The following is a 13,464-nucleotide window of genomic DNA, read 5'->3' as shown; positions in this document are numbered from 1 at the left end:
TCCCAACTGTCATCTGTTTGAAAAATGACAGTTGGGAGCTGATTGGCTGGAGCACCATTTATCATATACAGCGAGTTTTATCACTCATTGGGGCATATGTATGAAGGTCTGTGAAGTGATAAAGTGGAGAGTGATAAAGGACCAGCCAATCAGCTCCCAACTGACATTTTTCAAACACAGCCTTTAACATGACAGTAGGGAGCTGAGTGGCTGGACGGTTATCACTCTGCACTTTATCACTTTCCAGAGCTTCATACATCTGCACCATTGTGAATGATAAAACACATTGATAAATGAGGCCCTTACTGTGTTGTCGGTCATGAGTAGGGCTCCCTCACTGGCTATTGCATTTACCCCAAGCTTTTTAAATTCATAGCAGTAAATAATCTTTTTTGCCATTTCACAATTGACCCACAATTGTGTTTTTCATCCTTTTTAAGTTTTTACTAATAATTTGTGATAAATGTGTTGTTTTTATTTGCATTTTGCAGTATGCATCAGGATACCACGGGATACGTGTGTCTCCTCATCCAGCCGGCCAGGAAAGAGGATGCCGGTTGGTATACGTTGTCAGCAAAGAACGAGGCAGGAATTGTGTCCTGCACTGCTAGACTTGACATATATGGTAGGTTTGGATACAGAGCTAATAGATGAAATGTACAGTTTAGAAGATGAAAACTATGTCTATATATTAAACAGGGTGAAATAATGGTAGTTGTTAAATAATCCATAAATCCCAGTCTGGTGTATATCTGACATGCAGACTGCAGAGGCAGATACTAGTGCTCTCTACTCTCTCGCTCTTCTAAGCAATGGATCACTACATTTCTAGGTGCTGAGTCTAAGCCGGATGCAGAAGTGATGTCGGACGCGATGAAGCAATGTTTTCTAGCTTGTGCATGTGTCTAAGGCACACTCCGTATGTGCCCAGATGGCATGGGCATGGTCTCGCAGTTGCTATTGAGTCACACGGGAGAGGCAGAGCCTCAGATATGTTTTGAAAATGTATTGAGCGTTCCTGAGCGGTGAAGGGCTTTGCAGCAGCATTAGCCTAAAGTCACAGATGGGAGACTGCCAATAGAGGCAGACACCAACATGGCCGCGTCTGAATCCATATCAGGTCCATAATGAAGGAAACATTTTACTGTGAATAAACAAGACTTGGTATTTACTGTATGACTACTCGCATACTGTATTACATGTATCAGCCAACTTCAGCCCCTTTATTATGGATAAAAATGTGCAAATTGAAAATGTATAGGCAAAATGTTAAGTTGTTCATTAAGCAATCATACATCAATCAGTTAATTATGTACAGCTCATTACAGTTACTATGCTAATACAAAGAAATTCCTTATACAAACACTAAGAGGCATATTTATTACACAATATTTGTGGGATATCCCCTGGATACACCAGTTTTTTTGGGGGGTACACACAAATATTAAGGATCCCCAGGATTTAACAAGGAGGGGCGGCAGCAAATATCTCCGATATCTTCCGCAGTCCCTCCTTTCCCATTTTGCTGTGGAATTTACCAAACTCCGGAGTACAAAGCATTACAGCGCTTGGCCCTGGCAGCTGGTGCTATCTGCAGATGGTGTTAGCCTATAGTAGCCTCACTACCACTTTATGCAAGTGACGTAACCAAGCCCTTCCCTGCTGTACATACATGCGTCTGAGTGTGCGAGGACTGAGGTGTTCCGTGCATGCTGAACATGTCTTGGATCGCACCATCAAAACTTGCATCTGTCCTATGGAAGATGCAGACTATGCGCCTGAATATGGCCTCTTATTTTAACAATTTTGCATCTGTAGGCAGCCACTATCCCATAACTCCCATAAAACGCTACTAAAATGGACCATCTCCATGTATCTATTAAGCCATCGCCCAGGAACACCCAATACATTTCAGAGACCATGCATCTCCTGTGCGCCTCAATTTGCTCGATTGTGTCCAACATCGTCGCTGTGTCCAACTCCGAATCAGGCCCAAGGGCAGCATTTGCTCTTGTCCCTTTTTAATCTGCATGTAAATCTTCTCCCCCCCGTGGATAGTTTTGTCCCTAAATAAATGAACAAAATGAAATGCAGACATTATTGTAAATCCATCCAGTATGACAATTAATACTATATCACGCATATATTTATTTTCATGTCTTTTCATAGCTCAATGGCACCAGCAAATTCCTCAACCAATTAAAAAGATTCGACCTACCACGTCTCGCTACTCAACATTCTCTGTTCCAAGCCTGGATATCCTGAGCCCTTTCCCTTCTGCAGAAATGCCATTGAGTTTTATGTCTCAAGCCCGCGAAGTGGTGGAAAGTGAAGAGCTTTGAATAGAACTGGCTGCAGTACCACGAAGACTGTGAAGAAAATGACAGCAGAAAGTTTACAAACCATTTTTTTTTCTTTTTTTATTTTCTATATAATCTATGATTTTCGTTCCCCCCCTCCCCAATGCATAATACGTGGAAGTAGAATATTTAAACTTTTTAATCCTATGTGGGTCTTCTAGGCATCATTGCCCATCCAGATAGTGAAGGGGTTAAGGCACATTTGTCATTTATATAAGTTGGGCGCACCAGTAATATGCACAGATTTCTGTAGCTGTGTCACTGACCGTGTGATCTGTTTGATCATGATTATGCTGTGTATTTACCCTATTTAATAATTTATGTTCTTAGGCAGTATAAAGATCAATAGATGTTCTATTAATATTACAATGTGTATGTATCATTTGTATTTACCAGACACTGTAGATGCTTTAAGTTAACGGCCATCTCCCAGTATTTAAAACATTGATAGCTTGTCTATATTAAGAGAAAATATAGATATATTATGGAATAAAATGGCAACAAACTGTGCATTTTTAGACTCTTTCTATGGTCATTTGGTTTCTTTCTTTTTTCAATCACGATTTACAGTTTTGTTATTTAACCTTATTTTTTTTGCAGCTGTTCAACTGAGGATATGTTACTGTATATAATCCTTTGTGATATTTATAAACTACTGGGGTGCGATGGTGGTTGGAGTGGCGAATTTTACCTAGGGGCTGCAGCCTCTCCAGTAAAATCCTCCATCCCCTATAAAGCTAACCAGTGTGTATGTGCATTGGGTGTTTTCCCTGGCAGTGGTAGTGGCTTCACATTGGAAGCACTAACTGCTAATCAAGCACCAGGCAGGCAGTCCCAGTGGGACATATTTTCTTCCCCTGGGACTGCAATTAGCAGAGAAGCATTTTCAGTGGGAACCTGCTCCTCTGCTATAACGTCAGCCTTACCTGACTTCTAGGGACTGCAGCTGATGCAGTCCCTAGAAGCCAGTTTTTGTACACATGCACCGGTAGCGGCACCTGCCAGATCCATTGCACATGCACAAACAGTCCGGAACTCACTCTGGCAGGACTGCAGGCAACCCCCTCATGGATTAGGGTAGTAGCCGCCACTTGTGGTGTGTAATTTGGCTGCTGAATTCTAAGGGCTGTTAGCAGGCATTTCACCAACGGGAGCAGAATCTTTATTTTTGGGTGATTTTTGTATACAGATAACACACACTTTTGGTGTTCATAAGCAAAAATGACAGAGCAGAATTTGGGGCCTATTTATTAAATAGTTTTTGCACATAATCATTAGAAAACTTTACACATTAATTAACTTTTCTCTGAATGTATTAGGTATGTAGTCAAGAAGCCAGCGGTCTAAATGCCGACTGCCGGCTTCCCGACAGTGAAATCCCAGCATGGGACTAATGATAGGTGTCTAAATACCAATGCCTATCATTAGCCTCTTGATGAAATCCCAACGCCCGGTATACCGATCGTAGGTAGGCTGAGCGTCGGGAGCTGATACCCGCGGGGGGGAGAGGGTTAGGTTAGGGTCTCCTAGGGGGACTTAGGGTTAGGCACCCCCCCGGGAGGGTTGGGGTTAGGCTTGGGGAAGGGGGGTTATAGTCAGGCACCCCCGGGGGAAGGTTAGAGTTAGGCACCCCCCTGGGAGGGATAGGTTTAGGGTGCGGGGAGGGAGGGTTAGGTTTAGGGTCTCTTGGGGGGACTAAAGGTTAGGCACCCCCCCCCGGGAGGGTTGGGGTTAGGCTAGGGGAAGGGGGGTTATGGTCAGGCACCTCCGGGGGAAGGTTAGGGTTAGGCACCCCCCTGGGAGGGATAGGTTTAGGGTGCGGGGAGGGGGGGTTAGGTTTAGGCACCCCTGGGGGGAGGTTAGGGTTAGGCACTAGGGGGGGAAGGTTATGGTTAGGCTCCCCTAATGGAGGGTTAGGGAGGGAGAGGTTTAGGGATAGATTTTATACTTACCCCGTCGGGATCTCCATATGCTGGCCTTCCGGCGTCGATATTTTTTCTGTCCGGCACTATAACATACCGATTCCATGTATTCTGATGGTATTTGAGCAGATATCTGAGATACATGCTGCTGTTCCTGCACTGCCAATCACAAAGGTATCCCCAATAGTTTTTATGGGGACTGCTGCAAAATTTCCCCCTGATAGCTCACACCATCTTTAGCACTTTTAGTCTCTAGGTTACATTAGCAATCCCTCTCCGTTAGCTAACACTTGCACGTGCATGCCCAATGTCGGTGCTTGTGCAATAACACTACCTGGTCCGTACCTGGAAGTAAAGCGATTGTGCAAATAGTCATTTTGTTTAATTCTTCACAGGGACGTGTTCTGATCTCAGCCCGTGTATCTGTAATAAACTATTAATACATTGTAGAGAAAAATCATTTCTTATAGCTGCAGTATGCTACAATTCGAATTTCTACTTATCAGGAGGAAAGTGCAGGAGTTGATAAATAGCCCCTTAGTCTTTCATGTCAGTCCTGCATCATTTTGTTATGTGAATTAAGGTTTGAATTTGCATCACTATTTGAGAAATAATGTAGTATTTGAACATATCCTATAATATGTTATTGGTATTATACTGATGTTCACATCAGTGCAGTTCTAAGAAAACTGCATATAAGAAATACAGATAGGCCCAAATAGAGGAGGATAAAATCATATAAAGAGCTAATCTAAAAGAGGCCAAAGAAACAATATAACTGATTGTATAAATCAATAAATAATTTTGCGATTGCATTCTTCAAATATATTAGTGGAAGGTAAAGAACAAATAATAAGGCTAAATACTGAAGTAGGTAGACCGTAGATATGTTGAAGGAGTAAAGTCTATATGCAGGATAATAGTAATAATTTACAGGTCAATTCCCTAAACACTTTATTAAAGGCAGATCAACCTATAAATTACCAACTTTCAAATGCCACCCACCCACCCCCACAAAGAAAAAAACTTAAATTTTAAAATGGCTGAAATTACCTGATCTTCAATGATAAGTAAAGAATATAATAATGTATGAAATATTGATTTAGTAAATTGATTGTGAAAATAAACAAAAATAAAGAAACGAAAACTCTCTCTTACATGATTGGGCCCATTCATTTCAATTGTGTTTCCAAAGATGTGCCATTATTTCTTTTGAAATTATGGATGCACTAAAACAAATATGAAACCTCCCTCTACAAACATTTCCATTTCTACCCAAGTGTGCTAGTTATAAAAACCTCTGACATTTAGAGGCAAATTCAATTAGAAGTCGGACCTGATCAGGGGATTTATGGGTACTCAAAAACTCCCCCTGCATGCGCCACTGAATGGGTGGAAATAACACATCGGAGTGGGATTAGACAAAGTAATTCCAGGCTGTGATAGCCAGCCTTGCTGCCATCTTCTTTATATACAGACAACAGGCTGCAGAGCTCTCAGCCTTAATAGTGTCAGAAGGGTCACCGGGTCTGGTGACTTCTGATGCGCACCACAAATTTTCCCCCTCCTGAAAAGGGCGCGATCTATCAATTTCATCACTCTTGGGGCGTACCTAGCATCCCCGGAGATTGCTGGGCAGCCCCTGGAGACCAGTGCCTGCACTGTCGGCTCCTCATCTGTGGCAGGAGCCAAGTGCTGAAGGAGAATGTCACACTGCAGCACAGGACTACTGTCACTGAGGAACCAGCATTTTGGTAACACCCAGGTGCGGCCCGCACCCCCATAGCGACGCCACTGGGTAATGTAATCATTATCAGTGGCAAACGCAGGACTTCCAGAGGGGGGTTTCCAAATGCTTAATTTTAGAGGGAGTCAATGAAGAGGGCAGAATTAGTACTTAACCAGCTTTAATAAGCTCCATACAAAGTGTATTGTGTGTAATAATTCCAGCATATACAGGACAAGCGATCACAGTAAGCCATTAGATGCGTCAGTAGGCCTTCCAGCCTGAGCTGAACGGATTTATTTTAGATGTTGGCATCATTCCAGACTATTGGAGCAAGTCCTGGAGCCTGGTGGAGTAGCTGAAGAACCTAGCACTGTCATGGACATATATGTACTGTACATATTGGGCTTTACAGCAGTGCATCTCTAACAGTGCATGTTTTCCCGATCTCCTAGTTGGTGCACAAATGATTTATTACTGGCTGATACATTTTAAAAGATCCACAGGTGGTGCTAATTATTTCATTTGTGATACTGAGAAGAACATGCAACACTAGTAACAATCTATTATATTACTATTTCTTTTGTGGTCAAACGCAGGGGGGTTTCCAGGCAGACGGAAACCCCCCTGCGTTTGCCTATGATTATCTCATGAGATTACCACTAAGTTCTTTCCCACTCATTGCTCTAGTTCTACTCTGAAAGGCAAACTGAGCCACAGCTTCTAGCCCAGATAAGTATAGTTTTAATGGATCTCCACACTTCAGTATTATTAAAGTTATGAATCATTGCATTATGGAATAAGCCAAAACTTTCAGACAATGAATTTAGCAGTTTTTTTTATTTAAAACAAAAGTAAAGGCATTACAGAGTGTTATTTAATTGTCTGCTAATGACAAATGTCTGGTTTTTGTTGCATTTTAGAGAATTTTATATATTTTATTTTCCTTCAAAATAGGGATGAGCAGTTCTGATTCTCTGGAATCCGAACCACTCCGAACATAGGGGATCCGAGCCGCGGCATGTGTGTTCTCGCTTGACTCGGGTCCCACTTCGAGGCCAAACATCATCCTCCCGACGTCGGATTCTCGCAAGACTTGGTTCTGTATAAGGTGCCATGACCGGGACTCTGCGCCATTTCTTACTCTGCACGTACGCTGCGCACTGCTCTGCAATAAAGTGGCTGTGTCCAGACTCAACACTAGTGGTTGTGCTGTTAAGTGATTGTAGGGGGCACAATGCACGCTGATGTATGCTGTGCTACTCTGCTGTTAAAGTAGCTGTAGTAGCCTGTGGGCCTGATTCAGAGCCGCTCGTAAGCAGCCGCTCGTTCGCTCCAAGCGATGTTCGCACAACTGCGCATGCGTATGGGTTGTAATACGCATGCGCGAACCAGTCATTGCGGTCAGAAATTGTGTGCTCGCAAAATAGCGAATGCCTGCTATTTTTAGTGACAGGAAGAGGCGTTTGTGAGTGGTAACAGGGGAAAGTGCTTGAAAACGGGGAGTGAAGATCCGACCGCAGGCGTGCCAAACGGTCAAAACGGGCGTTTTATAGGTGTGCATAATTTACAAAGCAGCATCATCGACCACGTCACTTGGTTGTCTTTTAGCCTGAACTGCTCGCATGATTGCGGTAGGAAAATGCTACCACAAGTACTGCGAGCAGTTCAGACGCCTTTCGATGTACTCGATTAATCTAATAAATAGCGGAGATGACGTAGGATGCGAGCGGCCAGGGGACGTTTTTTTAAAAATAGCGAGCGCATGTTTCATTCGCTCGTTCAGACATAGAGGCGTCAACAGACCGCAAAGAGCGAGCTCTCTATTTAAATATCCGGCCCCTTTTTCTGAACGAGCGAGCACAAATAGCGTCCGGCTCTGAATCAGGTCCTGTGTCCAGACTCCAGACTCACAACAAGTGGCTATGCTGTTAAGTGTATAGGAGGCACACGGCACGCTGATATATGCTGCGCTACTCTGCTGATTAAAGTGGTTGTGTCCAGACTCACAAGTGGCTGTGTGTAAAAGGCATGCTGATGTATGCTGTGCTGCACTCATGCCAATCTGCTCCAGTGTAAAAAAACAAAAAAAAAGTAAAATATTTTTTTTAAAAGTTAAAAAAAATTAATAAAAGTTTAAAAAACTTTTTTTATGCTGTATCCCACTGTGAACTGTATACAAGCACTGTGACTCCTTGGGCCTTAGCCCTCTGTATACAAGCACAGTGACTCCTTGGGTCTTAGCCCTCTGTGTATACAAACACCGTGACTCCTTGGGCCTTAGCCCTCTGTGTATACAAGCACCTTGACTCTTTGGACCTTAGCCCTCTGTGTAAACAAGCACCATGACTCCTTGGGCCTTAGGGCTCAATTCAGACCCGCTCGCTAGATGCATACGCTTGTTCCCAGCGTATGCAAATTTGGCACACACCCAGCAAGGCAGGCGACCGCACGGCAAGGCATAAGCACACCCACTATGTCTTGGCGTGCGATCTCTTTGTGTATATAGACGCCCACCAGCCTGTCTTAAGACGCCCACTTGCGCACGTCATCTCCAGGAAGTGTATTCAACCACCGGTACATCTGGTACCATCGGAAGCGAACGCAGTGCTTGAGATTGACTATACTCTACCGCAAGCACTACAAGCACACCCACTATGTCTTGGCGTGCGATCTCTTTGTGTATATAGACGCCCACCAGCCTGTCTTAAGATGCCCACTTGCGCACGTCATCTCCAGGAAGTGTATACAACCATCAGTACATTGGGTACCATCGGAAGCGAACGCAGCGCTTGAAATTGACTATACCCTACTGCAAGCACTACAAGCACTTCAGTGTACAAAACAAACAGGTGACGTGTACTATGATGCTGCCTCTTAATTATGCACGCCTCTGAAACCTCCACTCCCCCGTTTCTAGTGGCCTGCCCCTGTTACCACCCACAAATGGCTTCTTCTGTCACTCACTCTGCTGGGCTGTCTATGCTCGGCGAGCGAACGCTTCCGGAATTTCGCAGTGGTTCACGCACGCGCGATGCATGCGCAGAATGCTAAAGTCAGCCAGCTACGAGCGAATGCTTCATAGCGACTGGGTCTGAATCGAGCCCTTAGCCCTCTGTGTATACAAGCACAGTGACTCCTTGGGTCTAGTCCTCCTTATATACAAGCACCGTGACTCCTTGGGCCTTAGCCTTCTGTGTATACAAGCACCATGACTCCTTGGGCCTTAGCCTTCTGTGTATACAATCACCATGACTCCTTGGGCCTTAGCCCTCTGTATACAAGCACCACGACTCCTTGGGCCTTAGCCCACTGTGTATACAAGCACTGTGACTCCTTGGGCCTTATGGCCTGATTCAGACCCATTCGCTAGGCTTTGATAACATGCAGCCGTCAGCTGCAAAAGTATGCAAATCCCGCGATCGCTAGCAAGACATTAGTGCGCCCACTATGTCTTGCCGTGCAATCGCGGTATCTATTTAGACGCCCACCAGCCTGACACAAGACGCCCACTTTCCCTTAGAAACACACATCATCTCCCGGAAGTGTATTAAACATTCTGTAACATTGAGTAACATCGGACCCATACGCAGCACTTGTGGCTGACCATACCCTACTGCAAGCACTGCGAGTGCTGCTGTGTGTAATTCAGCCATGTGACGTGTATGCTGATGCTGCGTTTTAATTATGCACACCCCTGAAATGGCATTCAAATGCACAGACATGCCTGCGTTCGCACCACCACATCCCTGTTACCATCAACCACCCCGTGTCACCACCCACAAACGGCTCGTCCTGTCACTCATTCTAGTGTCTGTGTACAGGCTGCGAACGCTTCGCGATCGCATGGACTAGTTCACGCACGCGAACTGCGTCATACGTATGCGCAGATTGCAAACATCAACAGCGAACGGGTCTGAATCAAGCCATTAGCCCACTGTGCATACAAGCACTTTGACTCTTTGGGCCGTCGACATCTGTGTAGGGCCGGCTCGAGGCATATTCGACCAGTGCAGTCGAACAGGGGCGCCACCCCATAGAAGGTGCACCCCTCCTAGCCATTCCAGATTTCAGTGGGACAGTCACGTTTTTCGGGCACTGTCCTGCTGTTCCACCCGCGTGACAAAGTGTCCCGCGGACGGTCGGGAGGTTAGGCTCCTCCTCAGCCACAGCAGCGTGGTGGTGCCAGTCCCGGAGAAGAGGAATGGATGTTGCATGAATGTGCGCGCGCCATCCATTCAGTGCAGGAAGAGCTGGGGGCAGCCTAGGTACTGACATAGTGCTGGGCTCGCCCCCAGCCTGACAAAAAGTCGACACACTAAAGGTCGACATGTACAACTGGTCAACAGGGTAAAAATTTTTTTTTAGGGTTAGGCACTTACCCTGACGGGTAGGGTTAGGTACCAAGGGGAGGGTTAGGGTGAAGATTAGGGCTTTTGACCCTGTCGACCATTTGTACCTGTCGACCTTCTTACATGTCGACCTTTTGTCCCTGTAGACCTTTTGTCCCAGTCGACCTATCGACTGCCTAACATCTGGTGTCTGTCTAGACTAGGGGTGTGCACCGGCCACTTTTCGTGTTTTGGTTTTGGATCTGGATCTTTCTTCGTGTTTTGGATCTGGATTGGTTTTGCCAAAACCACCCTTCCGTGTTTTGGGTTCTGGGTTTTGTGTTTTGGATCTGTATTTTTTTTTTAAAAAAGCATAAAAACAGCTAAAATCACAGAATGTGTTGGTTTTTCTGCTCCTATGCTATTATTAACCTCAATAACCTTAATTTCCACTAATTTCCAGTCTATTCTGAACACCTCACAATAGTGTTTTTATGTCCAAAAGGCTGCACCGAGGTAGCTGGATGACTATGCTAAGCGACACGAGTGGGCGGCACAAACACGTGACCCATCTAGGAGTGACACTGCAGTGGCAGACAGGATGGCAGTTTGAAAAACTAGGCCCCAAACTGTACATAATGCAAAGAAAAAAAAGAGGTGCAAGATAGAATTGTCCTTGGGCCCTCCCACCCACCCTTATGTTGTATAAACAGGACATGCACACTTTAACAAACCAATCATTTCAGCGCCAGGGTCTGCCACACGACTGTGGCTGAAATGATTGGTTCGTTTGGGCCCCCACAAAACAAGCTGGCAATTAATCTGTCCCTGCACAAACTGGCTCTACGGAGGCAAGATGTCGTCCTCATCCTCCTCATCCACCGATTCCTCACCCTCTTCAGTGTTGTGTACATCCTCATCCTCAAAGAGTATTAACTCGTCCCCACTGGAATCCACCACCACAGGTCTCTCTGTACGTTCTGGAGGCTGGTCTCCCTGGAAGAGTTGATAATTCATTTTGATGAACATCATCTTCTCCACATTTTGTGGAAGCAACCTCCTACGCCTTTCGCTGACAAGGTTCCCGGCTGCACTAAACACTCTTTCGGAGTACACACTGGAGGGGGGGCAACTCAGGTAAAATAGAGCCAGTTTGTACAGGGGCCTCCAAATTGCCTCTTTTTCCTGCCAATACAGGTATGGACTGTCTGACATGCCTACTTGGATGCTGTCACCGATGTAATCCTCCACCATTCTGTCAATGGTGACAGTATCATATGTAGTGACAGTAGACATGTCAGAAATTGTTGCCAGGTCCTTCAGTCCGGACCAGATGTCCAAACTTGGTCCTGCCTGCCCTGCATCACCGCCAGCGGGTTGCTTAGGATACCTAAGTTTTTTCCTGGCAGCCCCAGTTGTGGAAGAAAATGAAGAAGGAGCTGTTGACGTGTCACGTTCCGCTTCAGCTGACAGTGTGTTCACCAGCAGGTCTTTGCACCTCTGCAGGCTTGTGTTGGCCGGAAAGAGAGACACCACATAGGCTTTAAACCTAGGATCGAGCACGGTGGCCAAAATGTAGTGGTCTGATTTCAACAGATTGACCACCCTGGAATCCTGGCAAAGCGAATGAAGGGCTTCATCCACAAGTCCCACATGCCGAGCGGAATCGCTCCGTCTTAGCTCCTCCTTCACTTTCTCCAGCTGCTTCTGCAAAAGCCTGATGAGGGGAATGACCTGACTCAAGCTGGCAGTGTCTGAACTGACTTCACGCATGGCAAGTTCGAAGGGCTGGAGAACCTTGCACAACACGGAAATCATTCTCCACTGCGCTTGAGTCAGGTGCATACCCCCTCCTTTGCCTATGTCATAGGTGGATGTATAGGCTTGTATGGCCTTTTGCTGCTCCTCCATCCTCTGAAGCATATAGAGGGTTGAGTTCCACCGCGTCACAACCTCTTGCTTCAGGTGATGGCGGGGCAGGTTCAAGAGTGTTTGCTGGCGCTCCAGTCTTCGGCACGCAGTCGATGAATGGCGAAAGTGGCCAGAAATTTTTCGGGCCACCAAAGCGTCTCCTGCACGCCCCTGTCGCTTTTCAGAAAATTCTGCACCACCAAGTTTATTGTGTGAGCAAAACATGGGACGTGCTGGAATTTGCCCAGATGTAATGCCCGCACAATATTGGTGGCGTTGTCAGATATCACAAATCCCCAGGAGAGTCTAAGTGGGGTAAGCCACTGGGCGATGATTCCCCTCAGTTTCTCTAAGAGGTTGTCGGCGGTGTGCCTCTTACTGAAACCGGTGATACACAGTGTAGCCTGCCTTGGAACGAGCTGGCGTTTCTGAGATGCTGCTACTGGTGACGCTGCTGCTGTTGCTGCGTAAGGTGATACATCTACCCAGTGGGCTGTCACAGTCATATAGTCCTTAGTCTGCCCTGTTCCACTTGTCCACATGTCCGTGGTTAAGTGGACATTGGGTACAACAGCATTTTTTAGGACACTGAGGACACTTTTTCTGACGTTTCTGTACAGTCTCGGTATCGCCTGCCTAGTGAAGTGGAATCTAGATGGGATTTGGAACCGGGGACACACTACCTCCATCAATTGTCTAAATCCCACTGCACTAATGGCGGATACCGGACGCACGTCTAACACCAACATAGCAGTCAAGGCCTCAGTTATACGTTTTGCTTCAGGATGACATCTGTCGTACTTCATCCTCCTTGCTAAGGACTGTTGGAGGGTCAATTGTTTAGTAAAAATAGTGGTGTTCCTACTTCCTCTCTGGGATGATGAACGACTCCCAGCAGCAGCAACAGCAGCAGCGGCAGCAGTAGGTGTAGCAATGCAGGATCCTCCGGAGGAATCCCGGATAGGAGAGTCAGTCATGCCAGTGACATGGCCTGCAGGACTACTTCCGATCCTGACTAAGGAGGAAATTGACGAGGAGGGAGTTGACGGTGTGGTTTGCAGGCGCTTGGATACAACAGGACAATGGGATTTAGGTGTCCCTGGACTGCTTACGGTCTTAGCCAAAGTTTCTGAACTTGACAGTAACTTTTTATGAACACGCTGCAGGTGCCGTATAAGGGAGGATGTTCCTAGGTGGTTGACATCCCTACCCCT

The 13,464-nt window shown here is 45.9% G+C and overlaps 1 protein-coding gene across 10 annotated transcripts in view; it reads left to right on the top strand.

Moving 5' to 3' along the window:
- Window positions 1-2,883, top strand: part of MYPN (myopalladin) — a 243,536-nt gene extending 240,653 nt beyond the window's left edge. For all 10 annotated transcript variants that reach the window (XM_088476231.1, XM_088476311.1, XM_088476302.1 and 7 more), the window contains 2 exons: window positions 492-625; window positions 2,170-2,883. In XM_088476231.1, coding sequence (XP_088332357.1) covers window positions 492-625; window positions 2,170-2,342 — 307 coding nt within the window. In that variant the 3' untranslated portion in view covers window positions 2,343-2,883. The remainder of the gene's footprint in view (window positions 1-491; window positions 626-2,169) is intronic.
- Window positions 2,884-13,464: the final 10,581 nt, after the last annotated feature.

This window comes from Taudactylus pleione, unplaced genomic scaffold (genome assembly GCF_031769625.1).
Source record: "Taudactylus pleione unplaced genomic scaffold, aTauple2 ptg000016l, whole genome shotgun sequence".
Lineage (NCBI taxonomy): Eukaryota > Metazoa > Chordata > Amphibia > Anura > Myobatrachidae > Taudactylus > Taudactylus pleione.
Note: the sequence above shows the minus strand (reverse complement) of the source record. Positions and strands in the feature narration are given on the sequence as shown.